General features: G+C 40.6%; 3 protein-coding genes across 3 annotated transcripts; 2 read left to right on the forward strand and 1 right to left on the reverse strand.

Moving 5' to 3' along the window:
• Window positions 1–1057: 1057 nt before the first annotated feature.
• On the reverse strand, window positions 1058–9821 carry usp12a (ubiquitin specific peptidase 12a). The gene is made up of 9 exons (XM_055037723.1): window positions 9532–9821; window positions 8591–8671; window positions 5684–5897; window positions 5340–5575; window positions 5144–5220; window positions 3798–3881; window positions 3117–3314; window positions 1993–2071; window positions 1058–1903 (listed from the first exon to the last, which is right to left on the reverse strand). The coding sequence occupies exons 1-9, from the start codon at window positions 9577–9579 to the stop codon at window positions 1802–1804; spliced, it is 1119 nt and encodes a 372-aa protein (XP_054893698.1). The 5' UTR covers window positions 9580–9821; the 3' UTR covers window positions 1058–1801.
• A 344-nt stretch (window positions 9822–10165) lies between these two features.
• rpl21 (ribosomal protein L21) lies at window positions 10166–12866 on the forward strand. The gene is made up of 6 exons (XM_055037724.1): window positions 10166–10268; window positions 10857–10935; window positions 11440–11501; window positions 11982–12094; window positions 12448–12598; window positions 12745–12866. The coding sequence occupies exons 2-6, from the start codon at window positions 10869–10871 to the stop codon at window positions 12832–12834; spliced, it is 483 nt and encodes a 160-aa protein (XP_054893699.1). The 5' UTR covers window positions 10166–10268; window positions 10857–10868; the 3' UTR covers window positions 12835–12866.
• A 4024-nt stretch (window positions 12867–16890) lies between these two features.
• gtf3ab (general transcription factor IIIA, b) lies at window positions 16891–18718 on the forward strand. The gene is made up of 9 exons (XM_055037739.1): window positions 16891–17004; window positions 17073–17167; window positions 17235–17331; window positions 17415–17503; window positions 17587–17660; window positions 17723–17803; window positions 17878–18110; window positions 18355–18408; window positions 18486–18718. Exons 1-9 carry the CDS (start codon window positions 16891–16893, stop codon window positions 18618–18620), a joined length of 972 nt encoding a protein of 323 aa, XP_054893714.1. The 3' UTR covers window positions 18621–18718.
• Window positions 18719–19342: the final 624 nt, after the last annotated feature.

Raw genomic sequence — 19342 nt, forward strand, 5'->3', positions numbered from 1 at the left:
AGATGTGTGTCACCAGCCTCCTCTTCCTCCTCTTCCTGCTCCTCTTCCTCCCTGTCCTCCACCTTCTGCTGCGAAGTCCCCTCAGCAGACAGGTGGGTTGTGCATGATCATGATCATGCAGATGCGTACATTAGATAACTTTGAAAAACATCCAGAATATAACATATAGATTTAACTACACGTATTCTCATAAAACTTGATGACGTAGGAGCAAGAAAAATTTTGAAAACAGACGTGTGCACTTAAAACGGGTCCAGGCCGCTTTTTACACGTTACTGCATCAGTGCGGTGTGACGTGGAGAGGATCAGAGTCAAACGTTCAAATTTTCCACTTAACCTGCAGCTTTACTTTGGGATTCATGTCGGGGGAGACTAAAGAGCTGAAAGAAACAAAGGCATGCCTGATGAAATGCACTAAAAGATGCTTGGCTGTGCAAGACTTCACGCAATTTGAATTTCCAAATGATATCCAAAATTTCATTTCATCACGAAAGAGGACTTTGGACCAGTGAGCAACACTTCAGAACTTTAAGAAGAGCACTTCTTAAAGTTAAATACTGCACTTCTTTTCAGATTAAGGTAATTTAGCAGCATACAAATACAGCACTGAATTTATAAAATATGTAGGAACACAAATGTTTTCTTGAATTCCTTCCTAGTTTAGAGGGCCACATAAAGAGTTATGGTGGTCCGAAGACCTTACGTTTGTCACAGTTTATTATGGAAAAGCATTCCATGTTATTGTACAGTCAGAAATACATTTATTTATAGAGTAATCTTGATTCATCTTATATAATACATTTTCAGAGGGGTGGAGTTATGGGTCAGAATCAAAATCATTTTAAAACATAAGCATATGCAATGACATTCAAATTTATTGAGATGCATCTGTACGTGATGTTTGGCTGTGCTGTTTACTGGCTCTGAATGGATTAAAAATAACTAATTAAAAAAAAAAAAGAAGCAGTACTTAAACACACCACTAGATGGCAACGTCAAGACTCCCCATGAGTCATCAGTGGCACCTGTGGGACGCAGAAAGTGGAGCAGACTGTCCCTCAATCTTATTGGCTTTATTTCTTTTTCTTTAAAACAGAAAATGATCGCTTCACAACAGGCCTTTTCAAGCAACCCCCCACCCTCACATTAAGCTTGCCAACACCTACAAAACAGTATCAAAAGTGCACCATAGTGTTAATACATCTTCTCCGAGTCTAACATTTTCCAATGATAATATCTTAATGAAATATTTATACAAATACCATTCTGTACACTAGAAATACACAGCCCAGTGCTCCCTGGAAGCGGGGAGCCCACCTCCTGTCCGTCCTCCGTCACGTCCATGACCAAAAAAAACCCAAAAAACAACTTCCGTCACAGTTTAGGTTAACATTGTGGGAGGTGAAGACTCCAGGCCGATATTACGTCATATGAATTAAATACCCATTCACCCCACACCCAAGGCAAAAACTAGAACAGCACTCATACAGCCAGTCAAAATCTGTACAACCCTCAGTCCCTTCTTCTGAAAACAATCATGACAGTTTTGTTGCCGCCTCTCTCTGTCCTCGGAGCAGCAGCAGTGGATGAAAGGGAGCAGGAAGGGCATGGGAGGAGTGGGAGGGGGGTCAGCTGGTAAGTAGGGGGGGACTGCCACGGCTGAGCTGCGGTGCTTTGAAGCCTCAGGTAGAAGCAGGTATGACGCCGTGCGAGTTTACAATCTGCTGCTTCCCCCCCCACACAGTTAGAAGAGAGCGTCTCTCTGGGATGATGTGGCAAAGCGCTGCGGTCCACATCTGGTTTAGTCTCTGGACTGGTAAAAGAGGATGTAGCCCGACTCCGAGTTCTTGGAGATTTCAGAGGTGAGACCGTAGAACTCTTCGATGGCCTGGGCGTCGATTTTCTACAAGAGCAGAAGCGAGACGGACGGCTCAGTTCCAGAACAAACAGACACGAATCCTACGGGTGCTGAACACAAAACAACCTGCTTACCTCTACAATGTCGTCATCAAACAGCAACCAAAAGTCATGACTTTTTACAATGGCGATGTAGTGACCCCTGTTTGGTCCACTGAAAAAACAAAACAAAACAAAAAAATTTTTTATCTGTGTAGAAGTCTGTAGGCCTGAACAGGCAAATATGCAGATCCTCTGTTAGAAATAAGTTTGAACGAAACAACTTTCTGGCAGATAATTGAAGGTTTAGGGGTCAAAACTCAGATTTACATACAAACCCCAAGTGCATTGTTAATCCAAATGACCTTCTAAGATGATGCCGCCACCATCTTGCTTCACTTTTGGTGCCTCATTTGTGGCCAAAAGGGTAACTGCAAACTACAAGACATTATCCAAAACAATTTATGGGGGTTTTAACCAAGTTTTAACACCTGTTTTACAACCATTCATCTCAGTGAAGAGTTGCAGAGAAAATAAGAAAATGCTGCCGCATGTAGAGAATAAATCCAGAAGTTGCCAGAAATCCCTGTAGCTCCTTGAGTGTCAACTTTTTGATAGCAACTGAATGTGGAAAATGTGTAGCGTTTCCACTGTTAGAGCTGTTAGAGCTTACTGCTGCCTTTGAGGCAGACAGACAGATGGCGCAATGTGTGGGAATCACAAGTTCAATTCCATGACGGTTTTTTTTGTGAGGATTGTCGTCCCTACCTCCTCGAGTTCTGACCCAACATGTCGGCTACAGCTCTATTCTTGGACCTTTTGTTTTTTTTTCCTGCATCTTTTTGTCACTGGGAAATATGCTTTGTAAATAATGGATCCTATTCCATTTTACATGCAGATGAATGTCAAGTCTACAGCCTGAAGCTCACTCTATTGAGCCACTTGACTGATACGGATGGCTCTTAAATCACTAAGGGGTTTAGACTGGAGCTAGCTCAAACTAGAGATGACATTTTACACATGCAGGACTCTTATCCCACTCTAAAGTTCAACCTTTCCCTCCGTTATTGTTTGTTTCGTGCAGAGCTCAAGTCTGTTTCAGCACACACTTACTGAGAAACAAGCAGGGAACACCTTAAATAAACACAGACGTACAAACTCCCACTGTCCGCGTCAAAAGGAGAGATGTTTTAACACTGGTTGCTCATTCACATGCTCACCTCCCACAATGCACTACCACAGCAACCAGGTCGTATAACCTCTCGGGATTGGTGGCGTCTCCAGAGGTGTTGAAGAGACGGAGCTCCAGAGGGAAGACAACGCGATAGGACAGCTTGGTGTATCGCTGGAGCTGCTCCATGTACTTAAAGCGCTTGAGGTGCAGAGCCAGAATCATCGGCAGCTTCTTCACACGCATCCTGAAGGGCCGGAGACGAATGAAATGAACCGAGACGATTAGCAATTTACAGTGACTTTCACAATTATTCACCAGAAACTTCAATGTATTTAACTGGGATTTCAACATGAAGCACTGAATAATTTTGAGGTTGAAGGAACAGGCTCCAAGATTTGTTTTGACAAAAAAAAAAAAAAAAAGCCCCCAAAAAGTCTAGAGATTTTTCTTTAGAGGTGCAGCTCAACCAGATGTGCACATCTAAAGGTTGAAAATCTGGCCTACTCTTTGCAAAATAGCTCAAATTCAGTCACACTGGAAGGAGAGCATACTTCCTCGATGTGGTATTTTCTTCCAATTATCTCACGCTACTTTGTGTTGATCTCTCCCATAAAATCCCAGTAATAGTCATTAAAGTTTGTGGATTCAATGGGACAAAATGTGAAAAACTTGAGGGGCATAAATATTTTTGCAGGACATTGGACCCAAAACAATCTGCTCCACTGACCTCTTGTGCGCCTCCTGCTTGCTTCTACATTCCTCACAGTAGTATTTGTACTCACTGCACAGAGTCTCCGTGTTACTGAACCCTCTGAGAGGAAACAAAAGAAAAACAGTTAATCCAGTGTCCACACTTACAAAAATAATCCCACATCTTCCTGGTGCCGTTTGCGTGTTCCCAAACAAAGCGTTTTAGCTTGTTAGATAGCAGATCTTAAATCAATATAACTTTAACCTTTTTGATAGTACAGAAGTCTAAAAAAGGGTTTTAGGAAGCTTATAGCAACATGTCTGCTGTGAAAAATATGAAAAAGTTGCAAAGGAGCAGCTTAACCATTGTGCAGGGAACTACTGACTTGGCCAACTTGGACTCCGGCTGGGTAAAAGAACAACCTTGAAGTGGACTTCAAGTTAATGGGGAAAAAACCCCATCTATTTCTTTTCTTTTAGAGGTGCAGCTCAAATAAAATCATTAATAAACCTATGGCCAATTGCAGCACTGCTGACATTAGAAGAAAAACTTGAAGAACATTTATATGTTTCATGGACAAGTGATACAAAAACTATTGTTAAAATGTGTTGCTGGGTTGCTAAAGTCTTTAGCCTCCAAACATGTTCCTGTCAATTTACCATCATTTTCTTAACAGGCTTACAGTTGTGAGGTAGCATCAGAAAAGATTTAATGAACATTAGTGTAAGGGACCACTGACAGGACAGTTTAATTTTGATCGATCTTTCATATTTAATGCACAGATTCGAAAATATTCCATATTCTTAATTCTGTGACTTGGCCTGCGTTTTCCTTTGGTCTGGATTCGGACTGCACTCTGGACTTTGAAAATGGCTGCTATAAACCTTAACCGTTCAGCGCCTCACCGAAGTTTCTGCCTCTAGACAGAAACAGCACGCCTCACTGCGGTCTTATCTTGCTTACAGCAATGCATTCAGCTGATTCATAAAAATAAATTATTGATTTTTTTTTCTTCTTGCGTTGGAGGGAACTGCCAGCTTGACTCCACTACGCTGCAAGCAAGACGTATAAACACAGAAGTGAGCAGAACCAGCGGTCACGCACCCCTGCATCATAAACGAAAGGAAGAGCGAGGCCTATGGCTGCCAAACTCAAACCTTCTTGTCACACTGACAGGAAAAAGATTCCTGCAGTATTACTGTTTATTACATATTACATTTTATTTTTTAAACCGTAAAAAAAATCTAAGAAATCGGGGTTGGTTCAGCATACATGCCGTTTTACCACAAGTTCCTGTGCTGCAGGATATGACAAACACAGACTTCTAAAAATGACCACATTAATTTACACTGTTGACACACAACCATACAGCGATGTTTTACCTCAGGCAGTGTGTGATGGAGGTATTCTGTTCAACGTCCACAGAAAGGTCCAGAAAGTCTTCATCTTTGCTGCTTATCTGGGGAGGAAAAAATACATGTTAAAATGTAAGATTTTTTTTTTTTAAACAGGATTACAACTTTTCAGTTCCCCAAGAAAGAATGTTAATGTCAGTGAAAATGTACGACGGGATCTCACCGTTTCACACGTGAGACAACGCGTCTCATTGGTCAGAGTGCCTTGGAAGATCTCGTGGACCCAGGTGGGAGCAGGCGTGGCGTTGCTGTTGTTGTTCTGGGAGTCCAATGTGCCGTTGGCTAGGCGACCATTAGATTTCTCCTGCTTCCTCTCCTCCTGCAGCAGATCTGCGATGGTGTTGAGCAGGTAGTTCAGGAACTCGTGGGCATCCTGCTGCATGTAGTTGTCAAACAGCTCTGAAGAGAGAACAGAACCGACACTTCAGCAGTTCAGCCGCAACTGTAAGATGCTCTGGATCTTCATCTAAAACAGGTTGTTTTACTTTCACTTCCTTCCCCACTCACCATTCTCCTTGCGTAGCCGCGTGATGAACTTCTTGGGTGGTATGACCCCCACTTTTCTCTTTTGGTTGGCGATACTGTGGAACAAGTCGGCCAGGCAGGTCAGCAGGTTCTCCTTCCGCCGAGGCTGACTGCGGTACGCCAGGATCTTCTCCCGAAACGGCCGGCAGAAGTAGAGAGCCTGCAGCACCGAGTTGCAGTAGCAGGTGTTCCCAAACTAAAAATCACAAAACAGAAATGAATATTTTTTTTTAAATACTATAGCCACAGCTGAGCTGCAATTACAGCCAGATAACATATCCACCCCTTCACTTTGATTGCTGACCCATTTGAAAAATGTAGTTTAGATTGAGTGTGTGCCAGCAGCCTCTGCTCCAGAGCCAGATGGTAGACGTACGGTAAGCACACAATAATCATAATTTTTAAAAATCAGGCTAGATTTCTACATTAAAGCTTCTCTTACAAGATAAAAGAGTAAATGATGTACATCACAGGCTTTTCTTTTTAAGAATGTGTGTGTCCTTTGTTTGAATCATCTATCGCTGCCTGTTCTGTCCTGTCATTTTAAGCACAAAACATCATACCACAACGATAAAAAAGACACTTTTTCCAAACTGATCCCATCATACTTGAGTGTAAAAACCTTGAAGAGGCACAAACGTGTTCTGTTTTTTTATTTTTTATTCTTGCAAAACTGGTTCCCCGCCGTCAACATCAAAAAACAGCAGAGAAGCATGCTGCAGCAGCGGCGCATGCAATCTGGACATTTTTCAGTGGAGAATATAGTGACAAGGTAAACCACCAAAACAAAGAATAAAATGCTTTAAAGATGTACTATATTTCTTGAAACAAAATGTTTTCTCATAGTTTGCGACAGATTAATGATGCTCATCTTAATTCTAACTAGTAGTCCCATAGGTGTGCACTGCAAGCAGTCATCTTCCAGCTGAACACTGGATCACAAAGCTGCTTCACTGCTCTGTAGGAAGTTTGCATCTAAACTGCAGCATTAATTTACCAACAGCAGTCTAATGTAAAAATATATATCACATTAAGACATCACATCCGCTTCAGTCTGCAAATCAATGTCAGAGAACGAGGATTGATGATTACATCCTAATGATACTTTGGCCTAATTTGTGTTAAAAGCGGCTCAGTTACTCGTCTTTGATTTTATCAATGGCAGAATATCATAAACAGTTTTACAGCTTACTTTACTCAGGAAAATGATGAGCTGCTGTCATCCTTGAAACAACAGTAGTACCAAAGAACAAAAACAGAGCTCTTGTTCAAGTTTGGATTTTCCCCTTCTGGAAGTTTGGAAAAACCAAGTTCCAATATGCAATTAAATTCAGCCACCAGCAAAGCCACAGGAATCCGACATTACAAAAAACAAACATGTACGCAGCAATATTAGCAGGACCGTAGGCTTTTAGTAGAGTGAGTTTTCAAGAAAGCATCAGAGTACTGAAGCTGGCTTATAATTCTCCGGTGTCGAAAATTTTTTTCAGCATCCGGATAAAGCCAACAGAAGTTCAAATCTTTATTGAATCCCTGACTAGACTAGTTTAGATAAATACAGATACTATAGCCCAATTAGTCAGCAACACCTCCACACACAAAAAAGTATTTTTAATCTGAAATCTGTTCAGAAATCTGGTCCAGTTTAACACTGGACAAGATTTGAGAAAAATAAAGGTCAGATTGAGATTGGATCTCATCTAAATCAATATTTATTGAGTTAATGTAAGATTGAGCCTCTACAATGCCCCTCACTTTCAGTTTTTATTTTCCATACTTACTTATAGAGACATGGAAGATGTAAAAATAAGAGTCCCTACTTGTCAAAACTGCTAAACAAGCCCATAAAACACACTACCTGTTGAACAGAAAGGAGTAATGCAGTCGACAATTCCTCTTTTGACACAAATTTCCCAGGTTTCTTGGCAAACTAGTAATATTTACACAAAAAGATTTCTAAGAAATTATCAGTAGACATTTATGGTCTGAGAAAACACACAATTCCACGGTGTCACAGCATCTGAGTCACATAAATGCATAAAACACCGTCATGAATCCATCTTCCTCGTGTTAGGGTTCTGCATTTTTATTGTTTTTGTCTTAAACAAACAGACGAGGTATGGGCTGCAATGGGATTCTCACAGAAAAACCTCTAGTAGAAATGACACAATTTCACATTATTAACATGAAAACACAAAATAGATTTCAAATAATAAGTCTATTTGCCTGAATGACAGCTTTTCTTTCAGAGTGCAGCTTAACATCACACTGAAAGAGATAATCAACCAATAATTGATTTCATAATTGAAGCAGAGCTTTTCTGAATTTATTGAGGAAGAAAACTTGCTTGCAGCGTTTACGACTATTTTATTTCTGAAGTTGGTAGAAATGTGTTCCACAATTCGTATTTTACTCAACAATTGCTGAATCTCCAGCATATCAATGTTTATCTTATTCATTGTCTGTATCTATCAAAGTTCTCTGATATTAACTAATTAAGCAAGTCAGAAGAGTAATCAATGATTAACTCATTTAAAATGTGTATTCATAAGTGAACATTTTGAATAAAGAAATATTTAAAAAAATTTAATGTAAAAGAAAATTGCTCCAGTGAAGACGTATTTTATCCACAGTGGTAGAAACATTTTGGGCATTTTCTTTAGAGAATGTGGATTAACAACAACAACAACAACAAAAAAGAAATACAATCCTCTTTTTCTTGTCTTTTTAAAATGACATTTTCTCTTGTGACAACTTCTAAACTAAAAGCACGTGCTGCTGCGAGGAGAGTCGACTCCAGGGACTTTGGGTATAAATTTTAATGGGAGGAAATTAAGTCAGCTTTAAATAAAGACACATGATCCAACAACCACTTTATTATTCACTTACATTGACCAGGCCAAAGTAGTGCTCATTAACAGGAAACTGCTCAGATCCAATCTCTTTCTCCAGAGCAGAGGCATTGGCGCCCTGTAAAAAGTGCAACACACACATGTAAATTTCACCAACTCTTAGTCAGTTTAAAGTTCATCTGCGACTTAAAAAATAAAAACACGTTACACTGACAATGAATTTGACTCGATCCTTTCTAATTCCTCCTGACATAATTTTCACCTGACAGTAAAGGCAGACATGTCTGCTCTCCCTCTATTCCCACGGGGATTGAAATGCAAAGCCGTCTGGTTGTTTTTTTTTTTTGTGAGTTTCCATACCAAGGAGCTGATAAAGGTTTGAATGATCTGAAAGGAGCACAACGTCAAGCCGAAGGAAGAGAGGAAATACAACTGGAGACGGAGAACACAACTACGCCGCAAATGTCGTCATTGCCCACCTTATAAATATATGTCATATGGTTAAAGGCCAGATCAATGTCTTCGTTTCCGTGTTCATTATTTCCCTTGAATATAATATAGGTCAAGTGTTTGTCTCCATTGGGTCATCCATTACCCAGTTACTCCAGTTGTTGACAAGCAGAAACACTGATTTTAGCTACATATTAGCTGGTTAGCTTTGAATCCCAACGTCAGCAGGTGCACTATCACCGTCTGCACATCAAGTTTCGACAGACATGACCTAAATAAGACGCAAAGCTTCGGCAAAGAAACCACAAACACTCGAAAATGTCCGTATTTAGCCTTTTACGAAAAAAAAAGAGTGCGAAGGAGAAGGCGGTGGGTGGCTACATACCGAATACTGCTTGCCTAGCACAACCAACATTAACTGCTTTCATTTCTATTCCCAGGGCTTAAATAGATGATGACGGCATATTGGTGGTTTCTGAATCAGCAAATAATCTAAATAATGTCAGCATGTGGACGCTGTGCACTCACCATGGTACAAAAAGAGGCAAATTTTGAGACTGTCATTAGGATTTCCATTCGGCTAGCGCCATCTTCCAATATACAGCCGCGCGCTGACAGGACTGGGCTGGATGTCCTCGTGAGGAGACGCTGCTGAGCTCGCGACTGCTGCGGACAAACAGCCTGAAGAAGACAAGATCATTCACTGCCTGCTGCTTCCGTGTTCGTTTAATTACTACAACCACAGGCTTCTCGTTGCGTTTCAGTGTTGGCACACATTCGGACAGTAGTTCTAAACATCAACGCAAACGTTTTTGACTTGTATATGCATGTATAAATAAAAAAAAGCCAAACCATGGTTTTTCACAAGAGAGAGAAAGGTTAGAACCAAAACAAGTGAGAAATCTCTTTCTCCTGATATTTTTATTGTGGTAATGTAACTTGCAGATTCCCCGCTGCGACATTAGTCTTCAGTAACGTTCGGTGCAGTGTTTTGAGATTGGTTATAAAATATTTTCAAAGACTTGCTCAAGTAAATGATTGCTCCACCCAATTTCCTGTGAAATGCACACCTATAATTACTGTACATTTGAATTTTATTTAAAAGAAACACACACACACGTTACAACACTTTGTTTACTTATTAAAATAATCTTTGTTTTAGTGCAGGCACTCGCCCTTTCTACCTAAATCCTACCTCACAAGGCGGAGTTTGGGGGCCTTTAATCTCTCTTTCCGCCGTACCCGCCATCTTGTAGAGACCCGGGGTAAGATGTTCTCCGTTTAAATAGTTATTTTCCTCTATATTATTTTCTGATTTATGCATAGTTATGTCAGTACGGTCGCCGGAGATGTGTATTTACGCGCTACTTAAGTGTTATTGGGTGGAAAATAATTGCCCAGGGCAATTTTGTTCGCTAATTGTGATCATGAGGAGCAGCGTGGCTCTCCATGCGGCCCTGTCTGTTTCAGAAACACTGGATAGAAGGCTCAGCGTTCTCTGAAATACATTAAATATACATTTGATGGGGTTGTAGCAATAATGTTGTCATAAGACACATTTAGAGGTATAAGCTACGGTGATGAATTGATTATAAACTCTCCCGTTTTTTTGTTATACTGCAGCGCAGTATACGCAACTTAGGTTAAAATGGCGATTTGTAAAAAGAAAATAAATTATAATTTTATAATGTAGTACTAAATTAGATGCTGTAAAGAGTCGTTGGCGGGAGGACACAACTATATTGCTATTTAGGTGAAAGCTACATTAATATACATTGGCTTTTGGTGACATGCTTACTGGTTATATACAGTTTATTTCGTGGGTTATTATTAAAGTCTTTATTTTTCCTCAGTTATCAGGCATCATGACGAACACCAGAGGCAAGAGGAGGGGGACCAGGTACATGTTTAGCAGGCCCTTCCGCAAACATGGTGAGTTGATGTCTGGGTTCACATCTGCTCTGTTAAACTCCCGCCCTAAAGGGCCACTGTCCTGCAATGTTTGATACGCTCCTGAATCAACTCCTAAACACCCATTGATTCTCTAATAACTCAAACATTTCATTCAGGTGTGTCGAAGCTGGACACTGAAGACTGATTCATGTTTGTATCTTCAAAAAGAAGCTTAAAGAATAAAATATTTTTACCTTGGAAAATGTTTGAAAACCATGCAGAAAGTTTGTGAGGACAAGTATCATATTTGTGTTTTTGTTTCTTGGAATAATCTTAATTCTTTGTTTAGACATTTGTCTAACTTGAGCTGCATAATTAGCCTCTATATTCTTGAAATAAGGTAATGAAATGCTGCCAAGTTGAAATGGTTCAGCATTTTTGGGGACTTGTATAGATGAAAATGCGCATAAAAAAGATCATAATCATTATTCTAAATGTTTTTTTCCAATATTTTAATACTGATCTTTTTTCCCTACTCTGCAGGCCCAATCCCTCTGTCCACATACATGCGCATCTACAAGAAGGGAGACATCGTAGACATCAAGGTGGGATATTTTTTTTTCTTCTGTATTACATATATATTTAAAACCTGGACAGCTAGGAAAATCTTCAGTGTAGTCATACAGAGAATTTTAGTACTTGTGAATTTTTTCAAAAAGCACAAAAGGGTTTGAGAACTAAAAGGTGCACAATGCTCCCGGCTCTTTAACAACATATTTAAGCATCTCAGTAAAGCAGTGAAATGGCTTTTTGCATTGAGCCGATCTGCAACACAATTTCACCACAATGCTGCTTTAATTAAAGGAACATACATCGACAAAAACTGACAACAATGTAGGTGTTTTCAAAGAATAATCAAACACTGAAGATGGACAAAGCAAAAACCTTCAGTTTGTTGGTATTAAAAGTGTGGAATTTTAAAAAGGATGAATATTATTGGTATAGTAACGAGGTGATGTTTGAGCACTAGCTGCCGGACTCCATGTTGTGATGGTGGATTCATCGTCATGTGGGTGTTTTTCCAGGGCACCGGTACCATTCAGAAAGGTATGCCTCATAAGTGCTACCATGGCAAAACAGGACGAGTCTACAACGTGACTCAACATGCTGTCGGCATTATTGTCAACAAGCAGGTCAAGTAAGTAGAAAATGGTTATTCTGTTTTACTTAAGACTCTGTAGTATGGGAGCTGTGTTCTTTGCTCTGAGGGATGAAAGTTTGCCTGAACCTCTGGTGTGTTTGTTTTAACTTTCTAAAACCCCCATCTTCACTTTGCCACCTGGAGCCTCTCTGTCCTCAGTGGTCATTCATGTGGGGGAGAATAGTTCATCCTCAGGCACCCCGGTCTAAAGCTGGTGTTTGGGCTTCGGGTTGTTTTGAGGAGACATCACAGGACTGCAGCTTTGCAGGGCATTGCAGACGAGCTGAAGCTGAAGCCACTCAATGAGGCAATGTTTTTATACCTGTGTTTGTGTTAACTTTTCTGTTCAGGGGCAAGATTCTGGCCAAAAGGATTAACGTGCGCATTGAGCACGTAAAGCACTCGAAGAGCAGGGACAGCTTCCTGCAGCGCGTCAAAGAGAACGAGCGCAAGAAGATGGAGGCCAAGCAGAAAGGCACCTGGGTGGAACTGAAGCGCCAGGTATGATTTGATCCGGAGAGGTTTAAGTGGAGAACATCATATGTTGCAGAAATGTATTCAAAGCGCCAAACAACTGCATTTCATTTTCTCTACAGAGATTTCACACTTTTAAGTGTTATTGACTTTATTTTTGTTTTCCTCCTCAGCCTGCTCCTCCTCGTGAGGCTCACTTTGTCAGCACCAAGAAGAACGAGCCCCAGCTGCTGGAGCCAATCCCCTACGAGTTCATGGCATAAAGTGCTCAAATTAATAAAGATATTTGTACACATCCCTTCTGACACGTCGTCGTCTTTGCGCACTCCTTTTTAAATGTGCAGCAGCTGTGATGGGCCCTCACTCGGTGATGATTCTCCTCCTTTGATTTCCAAAAAATGAAATCAAACGCACCTCATTTCACCGGCGAACTGAGAGTGACGGGCCTATGTCACAAGCATTTTATATTGTTTGCACCAACCACATAACTAGGAGAGAAACAGACAGGGCTGATGCCTTTAGATGTCTGCTTATAGCACTCCAGACTGCAGTTTTCTCATTGGTCAGAGCAGGACTGCAGTAGCTGGCTTCAGTCCTTGGGCGAAGAGAGTTCTGCATGTGTTAGATGCTCGCTTGAATTAGATGAATTATGTATTTTGAATTCTCTGCTATAACTTGGCTGTGTTGGAGCGCCTAAAACATGGAGGACACCGGTCCTTGAGGTCTGGAGTCGGATGTCCCTGGTAGAGAGGAAAGTTAAAAGCTATTTAGAGGGTAGATGTGTAGAAGTTATAATCTTTTGTTTTTTTTAACTGTCTCAACTTTCTCAAGTGTTTTACTTGTGAAATATTATGTGATGCAGTCACTTCCAAACTGTCTCAGAAACACACTTGTATATTTCCTCCAAATAATCCTCTGAAACTCAATAAAAGCAAAAACCATAAATCCTGAAAAGCAATTTTTCAGTCTTTAATTTTAGGTTAATTTTTGTTGCAATTAGACAAGCAAACTACAACATCTTCCAATATTGACGGTTTTTAAAATATTAAAACAGCAAATGAATAGAAGGATTGCTTCTGTGCAACCAAGAGTTTCATAGTGCAGTAAAAATAGTTTTAGAATAACTTGCATTATCTGTTCATCTAAATGTGACGGAGCAAATGGAAATCATTCTCAACCTGAGAATATATGTAGCTTGTAATGATTGCAGCTGTTCAGGAACCTGCAGGTTCAGATTTAACACTAAGGCTCCAAACCGGACAGGTTACATCATGAGATGTTATTGCATCGCTTAGGCTTTTCTTGTTTGTCCAGCAGGGGGCAGTGCGCACCATCTTGTTTTGCGCTGACTCCCAACAGGTCCAGCTTTAGCTTTACTATTTTTGATATGATCGATTATTACTCTCTGTCTTGACTATTCAGAAAGTGTTGGCTGTAGAATAATCTAATCTAATCCATGTTTGAATTTAATCAAATTAAATGGGACGTGTTTTCCTATTTAATGCAAAAATATTTGGGTTATTTCTTTTTTGTGTCTTGCTCCGTTTAATAAACGGAAACGGTATAATAAAGAGCCAAGTCTCTGTTGATGTGAGCCACTTTATGTGTGCTGTTTAATCAGTGGAGGCTGAATGGCTGGTTGGTTATGTGACAAATAGGTTATCTCAGCCCAGCTCAGTACTTTACCCAATATTGACACAAATTAGGACCAGTTTGCTGAGATAAGGCAGCTTAGAGAGGAGGAGAGGACCAAAGGATTCTTGTGGCAAAAACTAACATCCTTTTCCTTACCCTCTGCAATCATTTGGGTGTTTTTCGATTTTTTCAAATTAAGAAGTAGAGGTTACAGTTGCCAAAGTATTGACACCCCTTAAACATTTTCAAATTTTATGTGACAGGTTTATTTTCAAAGTGCAAAAAAAAAAAAACAACTTCTGGAAATGACTGGTATAGATTTTATTTAAGAGCCTAAATGCAAATGCATGCCACACTTTTCAGACTTTTACTCAAAAAACATTCTGAAAACAGTGCGTCCTGGTCCTACTCTGCAATTATTTGCAAAACTTGTCTTTCACATGAAATACCAAAAAAAAACCAAACCCTGCACTGACATTTGTGGTTGTCACATCGACTGTGAAATACTTTGAGGTTAATAAACACTTTACAAGGCATTATATTTGCAAGAGGATGATGAATCTTCTAATATGTGACAAATTAAGGTGCCTCTGATTGAAGGTGCAGAGGTTTTCCGTCCTGCTCCCCTGTAACCCTGCTGGCCTGAGGTCAGTAGATTCGGACACCAGCCTTATCAGTATAAAGTAATAAGTGTCCAACAACCCAAAGAGATAAAACCAGGAAAAGCAGATGGAAAAACAAGACGCAATCAATCAATGAGCAGGCTGGCAGCCAAAGCCCTTGGTATTGATCGGCACGGTTCGGATCCAGCTCGTAGTATTTAGATAATGCTGTCTGCACAGTCTTGTCCCGTACTCTCCCACTTAAAAACCGAATATAAAAACGCATTTTAAAGCAATCGTCTCACTCTCTCTAACATAAAACCCTTTTTTCGGCTACTTTCTTCTTGTTTTTCATGTGCTGTTTCAGTTTCTCACTGACTCATGGAAGTTACTGATTGAAAGACGAAAAAGCACGTAGTCTGAGGGGAGAGAGAGAAAGCAAAGCCAGTTGGTAGGTGGGGCTGAGAGAGAGCAGGCCTGTGGATAAAAGCTGCGGAGCACTATGAACTCCTTAATCACACACGTTTGACACACACAGATTGAGTCTGTCAGCTCAGCCAGCAGCTAGAGCAGCTGTATCGACCCGGGTCATTACACATTAACAACACACACACACACAGGCAAACAGTAGATAGCAGGACACGAACACGGTTTGTTTTGTGGAGCTGCTGCATAGCATGATATCCCAATATGAGCTCACACCATTTCAAATTACCTGGACTGGTCTGAATAAGAATGCGACATCTTCAAAATAAACACCATAGAGGTGTCACTGAAGAAAATAAAGAAGTTAACATAATCTGATCTAATTGTTCCCTGAAATGGAGCATTTATTTGCTCTAAAGGCTCTGATGCTTGTAAGGTCTCTGATGTGCTGAAGGATGCGGGAAAATCCCACCGCTTGCCAAACAGAGCTGCTGCATGCTGTATCTCTGTGTGCGATAGGTGGGGTGAGAGTCTGTGTGGTTATCAGGGGAAGCCAGGTGTAGGCGCAGGGGTACATGTGGCTATCGGGCCAGCTGTATTGATCCGCTCCCTGACGGCTGCGGAGGTGGTAGTGGGGGCGCCGGATGAGGAGGGCAGGAGGAGGCTGATAACAGGGTTTACTGGATCCAGGCTTGCTTACCTGAGAGCGTGGGAGGGCGCTGAGCTAACGCCCAACGCACACTCAATAGGCCTCATTCACAAAAGTCAGTCAAAGGTTTCACATGAGGGCAGAGCATGGGCGCATAAGGCGATCTGGAATGTTTGGACAAGTAGATAGCGTCTCTGGATTGTCCACCACTTTTTTTTTCTTTTTTTTTTTTCAAAGGATTGAAATGACATACGCACATTATGTTGCATAGTATAGTAAAAATGTGCATGCTCAAAAAAATCTCATAAACCCAGGAAAAGACAGAACCAAAATTTAAAATATAAAGAAACTCTTGGTTGTTTACAATAAAGAAATAAATAAAGACAAACCCAAATAAAAAAGATTCAAAATTTATTTCATTTGTAAATGAAGAGTAATTTACCGTGTTTAGCCATTATTATTATTATTATTATTATTATTATTATTTGTTATTATTATTAATTCATTCATTTATTTTCATTTATGGGTTACACTACATAGAATCTTGCTAGGAACTTTTTTTCCACAGCAATAAATCACACCTTCAAAGGAGATGCTGTTATTAGAGAGATTAGATTAAGATTAGGGCAGTAAAATCTGAACGTGTCATACTGATGCAGACAATCAGACGCCTTTTTTCCACATGGATCAGGAGTTCAGGTCACATTCAGCAGGCTGACATTTCTCCAGAGATTGAGTGGAAGGAGAAAACAAAAAGGGAAGATATTTCACTATATGTTTCTATCAGTAAATCTGATCAGAGGGTCTTCTAAAATATATTCTCCTCTTTGTTTAGCTTGAAAATGGCAGGACCACTCCTTTTTTTTTTTTTGAATGAAATGGTACGTCCCAATCAGATAAATGAAGCCCAGGTGGAGCCGCTGGTTGTGAGTCGTTGAGTGTCCTGCCAGTTTTCACAAACCCTTTGTTTGGGAAAACAGCCCAAAACCTGGCGTCTGTTATTAAAGATGGGTGAACGGTTGCAAAGTCAAAACACATTCGTTTGCTCTTTTTCTGATTGCAATGCCACATTTAGGAAGTTGTGGAAGTTAGAGGCTCATCTGTGCAAACACACTGGATTGGTAAGACTGCATGGTGCTGCCTCCTTTTCTTCCTGCGTTCTCAACTGAAGCTTGTGGGTTTGTCTTAGAAACCATTTTCCTGTGAGAGCTGTGAGAAGAGTTTCTGCACTCGCTATGAGCTCACCAGGCATGAGCGAGTGCATAGCGGTGAAAAGCCACATAAGTAAGACCCATAAGAAAATAAGAAAAGTCACCTTCTGGGAGTTATTAGTCACCTGCCTGGTTTGCAGGTGTCCCATAGATCGATGTTTGGAGGCCTTTGGGAAAAATGCCACCTTGAAGAAGCATATAGCTCGAGTCCACCAGTACCAGGAAGACCGATATAAAGTACAGCTGTTCTCCCTATTAGTTAAGATGAAAATGACATTTTCTGTTCTGCACATGCCTGCTTTCCCCTTCCACCCCTGTAGTGTGACTATGGAGGCTGTGAAAAGGATTTCAGCAAGAAGAAACAACTAAAAGCTCACAAGTGTGAGCATGGAGAACCATTGGCTTTTCAGTAAGTGGATATTGGAAACATTCAAAATACAAAGAACTGCCTATATGTTTTTTCTCTCTGCATAAAAGCTTCTCTACTTGCAGCTGCACATTCAACAAATGTGGGAAAGACTTTCCCAGTGGAGAGAAACTGAAGCATCACGAGAAAGTTCATCAAGGTTAGATGACTTTTTTTTTCCCCCAGAATTACTCTCTGAAACTGCTGGCTCTTGTTTTGCAGGTTACCCCTGCAGTTTTGACCTGTGTCCTACGCTGAGTAAAACATGGACTGAATATCTGAAGCACAGAGCCCAACACAGAGGTATTGTATGCCCTGCTATACTCATGCACTTTTTTAAAAAAATCTGAACTTCAATTAAACAAAATTCTTCTCAGAGAAGATTGTGTGTGAAAAGTGCAATAAACTCTTCAACAACACCTGGTTTTTGCGCGTGCATGAGCTGCGTGCACACTCTGCGGAGAAGAAGTACTTCCTGTGCCCCAGAGAGGGCTGTAACAGGAAGTTCACCCGTCGTGTTAAACTGGAGAGTCATGTACTGGGAGACCATGAGGGGAAGAAACCCTTCTCCTGTGCATTTGCTGGCTGTGGGAAGAGCTTTGCCTTGAAGGTAAGTGACAATGAAGCAACATATCTTAACTTAAAGCTCTTTTTAGAGCCACTCTACCAAAGAGTGATCAGTTTTTGCCTTTCATTTGCTTTAACAGGTCTTGAATATTGGCAAATTCATCTGTATTAGGGCAAATGTTACTCTTTATGAAGCCATGGAGAAACCCTTAGCTTTCTGACTTGTTCAGAAACATTACATGGATTACTTTTGGACGAAATAATACTCCAAACTTTCTGCTCAACAGGAAAGCTTATGGCGACATGGTGTGGTTCACAACCCTGCAAAAAGAAAGCTGAAGGTAAATTATGCATGTCGTCCTCAATTTCCTGTTCATATGACCATGATTAGATTTATATTTCTCTGCACTCCTTTCAGAAACGGAAGCCTAAAAAGGACAAGCCCTCGCAGGTTGCACAGGAGGCCACCCAGTCAGCTGCAGATGATCAAGAAGAAACCAGCAAGCTTGCTGCAAAGCTGCACAGTACAAGTCTGGAGGAAACCATTTCTTGAATCTTACTCGTCAGTCTCGGGGTGACCTTTAATTGGGGAGCATTCATATACTTCCTACTGATTCTGAAAGTGTGAATAAACCACCACTTAAAGTATAACACAAGCAGTCTTTCTACACCTCTTTTGTGCTAAAGCCACTAGTCCAAGTCAGTAGCTTGGACTAGTGGACTAGCAATAGCTACAATAGTAGCTATTGCTACTATTGTAGAAATGAACATTTTTTAATGCTCTTGCTGAGAATAAAAGGGTCAAAATTAAATTGGTGGTGGGGAGTAGTTGTTACAATGACATGTAATGCTCTTCAGGGCTTTTGAGGCACAGCAGCTTGTTTAAATGCCTGTTTCAAAGATTTTCTGGGAGGGTAAGGCAAGAGGGATTTAAATTTTTATTTAAGCTTGAAGAGGTCGTCCTGGTGGGAAATCTTCCTGCAGCCAATAAGATTCTTTCAGTATTGCCCTCTGTTGAATCATCTCCATTGCAAAATGCTGCAAAATGTTTCTTTAGACGGATGACGTGCAGTGCGAGTTTCCCTCCACACAGTGATTTTTAATATATTTTAGCATACAGTGTTTCCTTTTAGTCTAGGCAGGCTTTTTGTCTGCATGTTTGTCTCCCAACATGGCTTGTGGCAAATGGGTTTTCATTTTGGCTTCTTTCATGCAAACTTTATACTCACTTACCAACATATTCTATCCTCCCTGCTCTCGCTTCCTATTAACTTA

Source organism: Poeciliopsis prolifica, unplaced genomic scaffold (genome assembly GCF_027474105.1).
Source record: "Poeciliopsis prolifica strain line A6 unplaced genomic scaffold, Auburn_PproV2 SCAFFOLD012, whole genome shotgun sequence".
NCBI classification, from domain to species: Eukaryota; Metazoa; Chordata; class Actinopteri; order Cyprinodontiformes; family Poeciliidae; genus Poeciliopsis; species Poeciliopsis prolifica.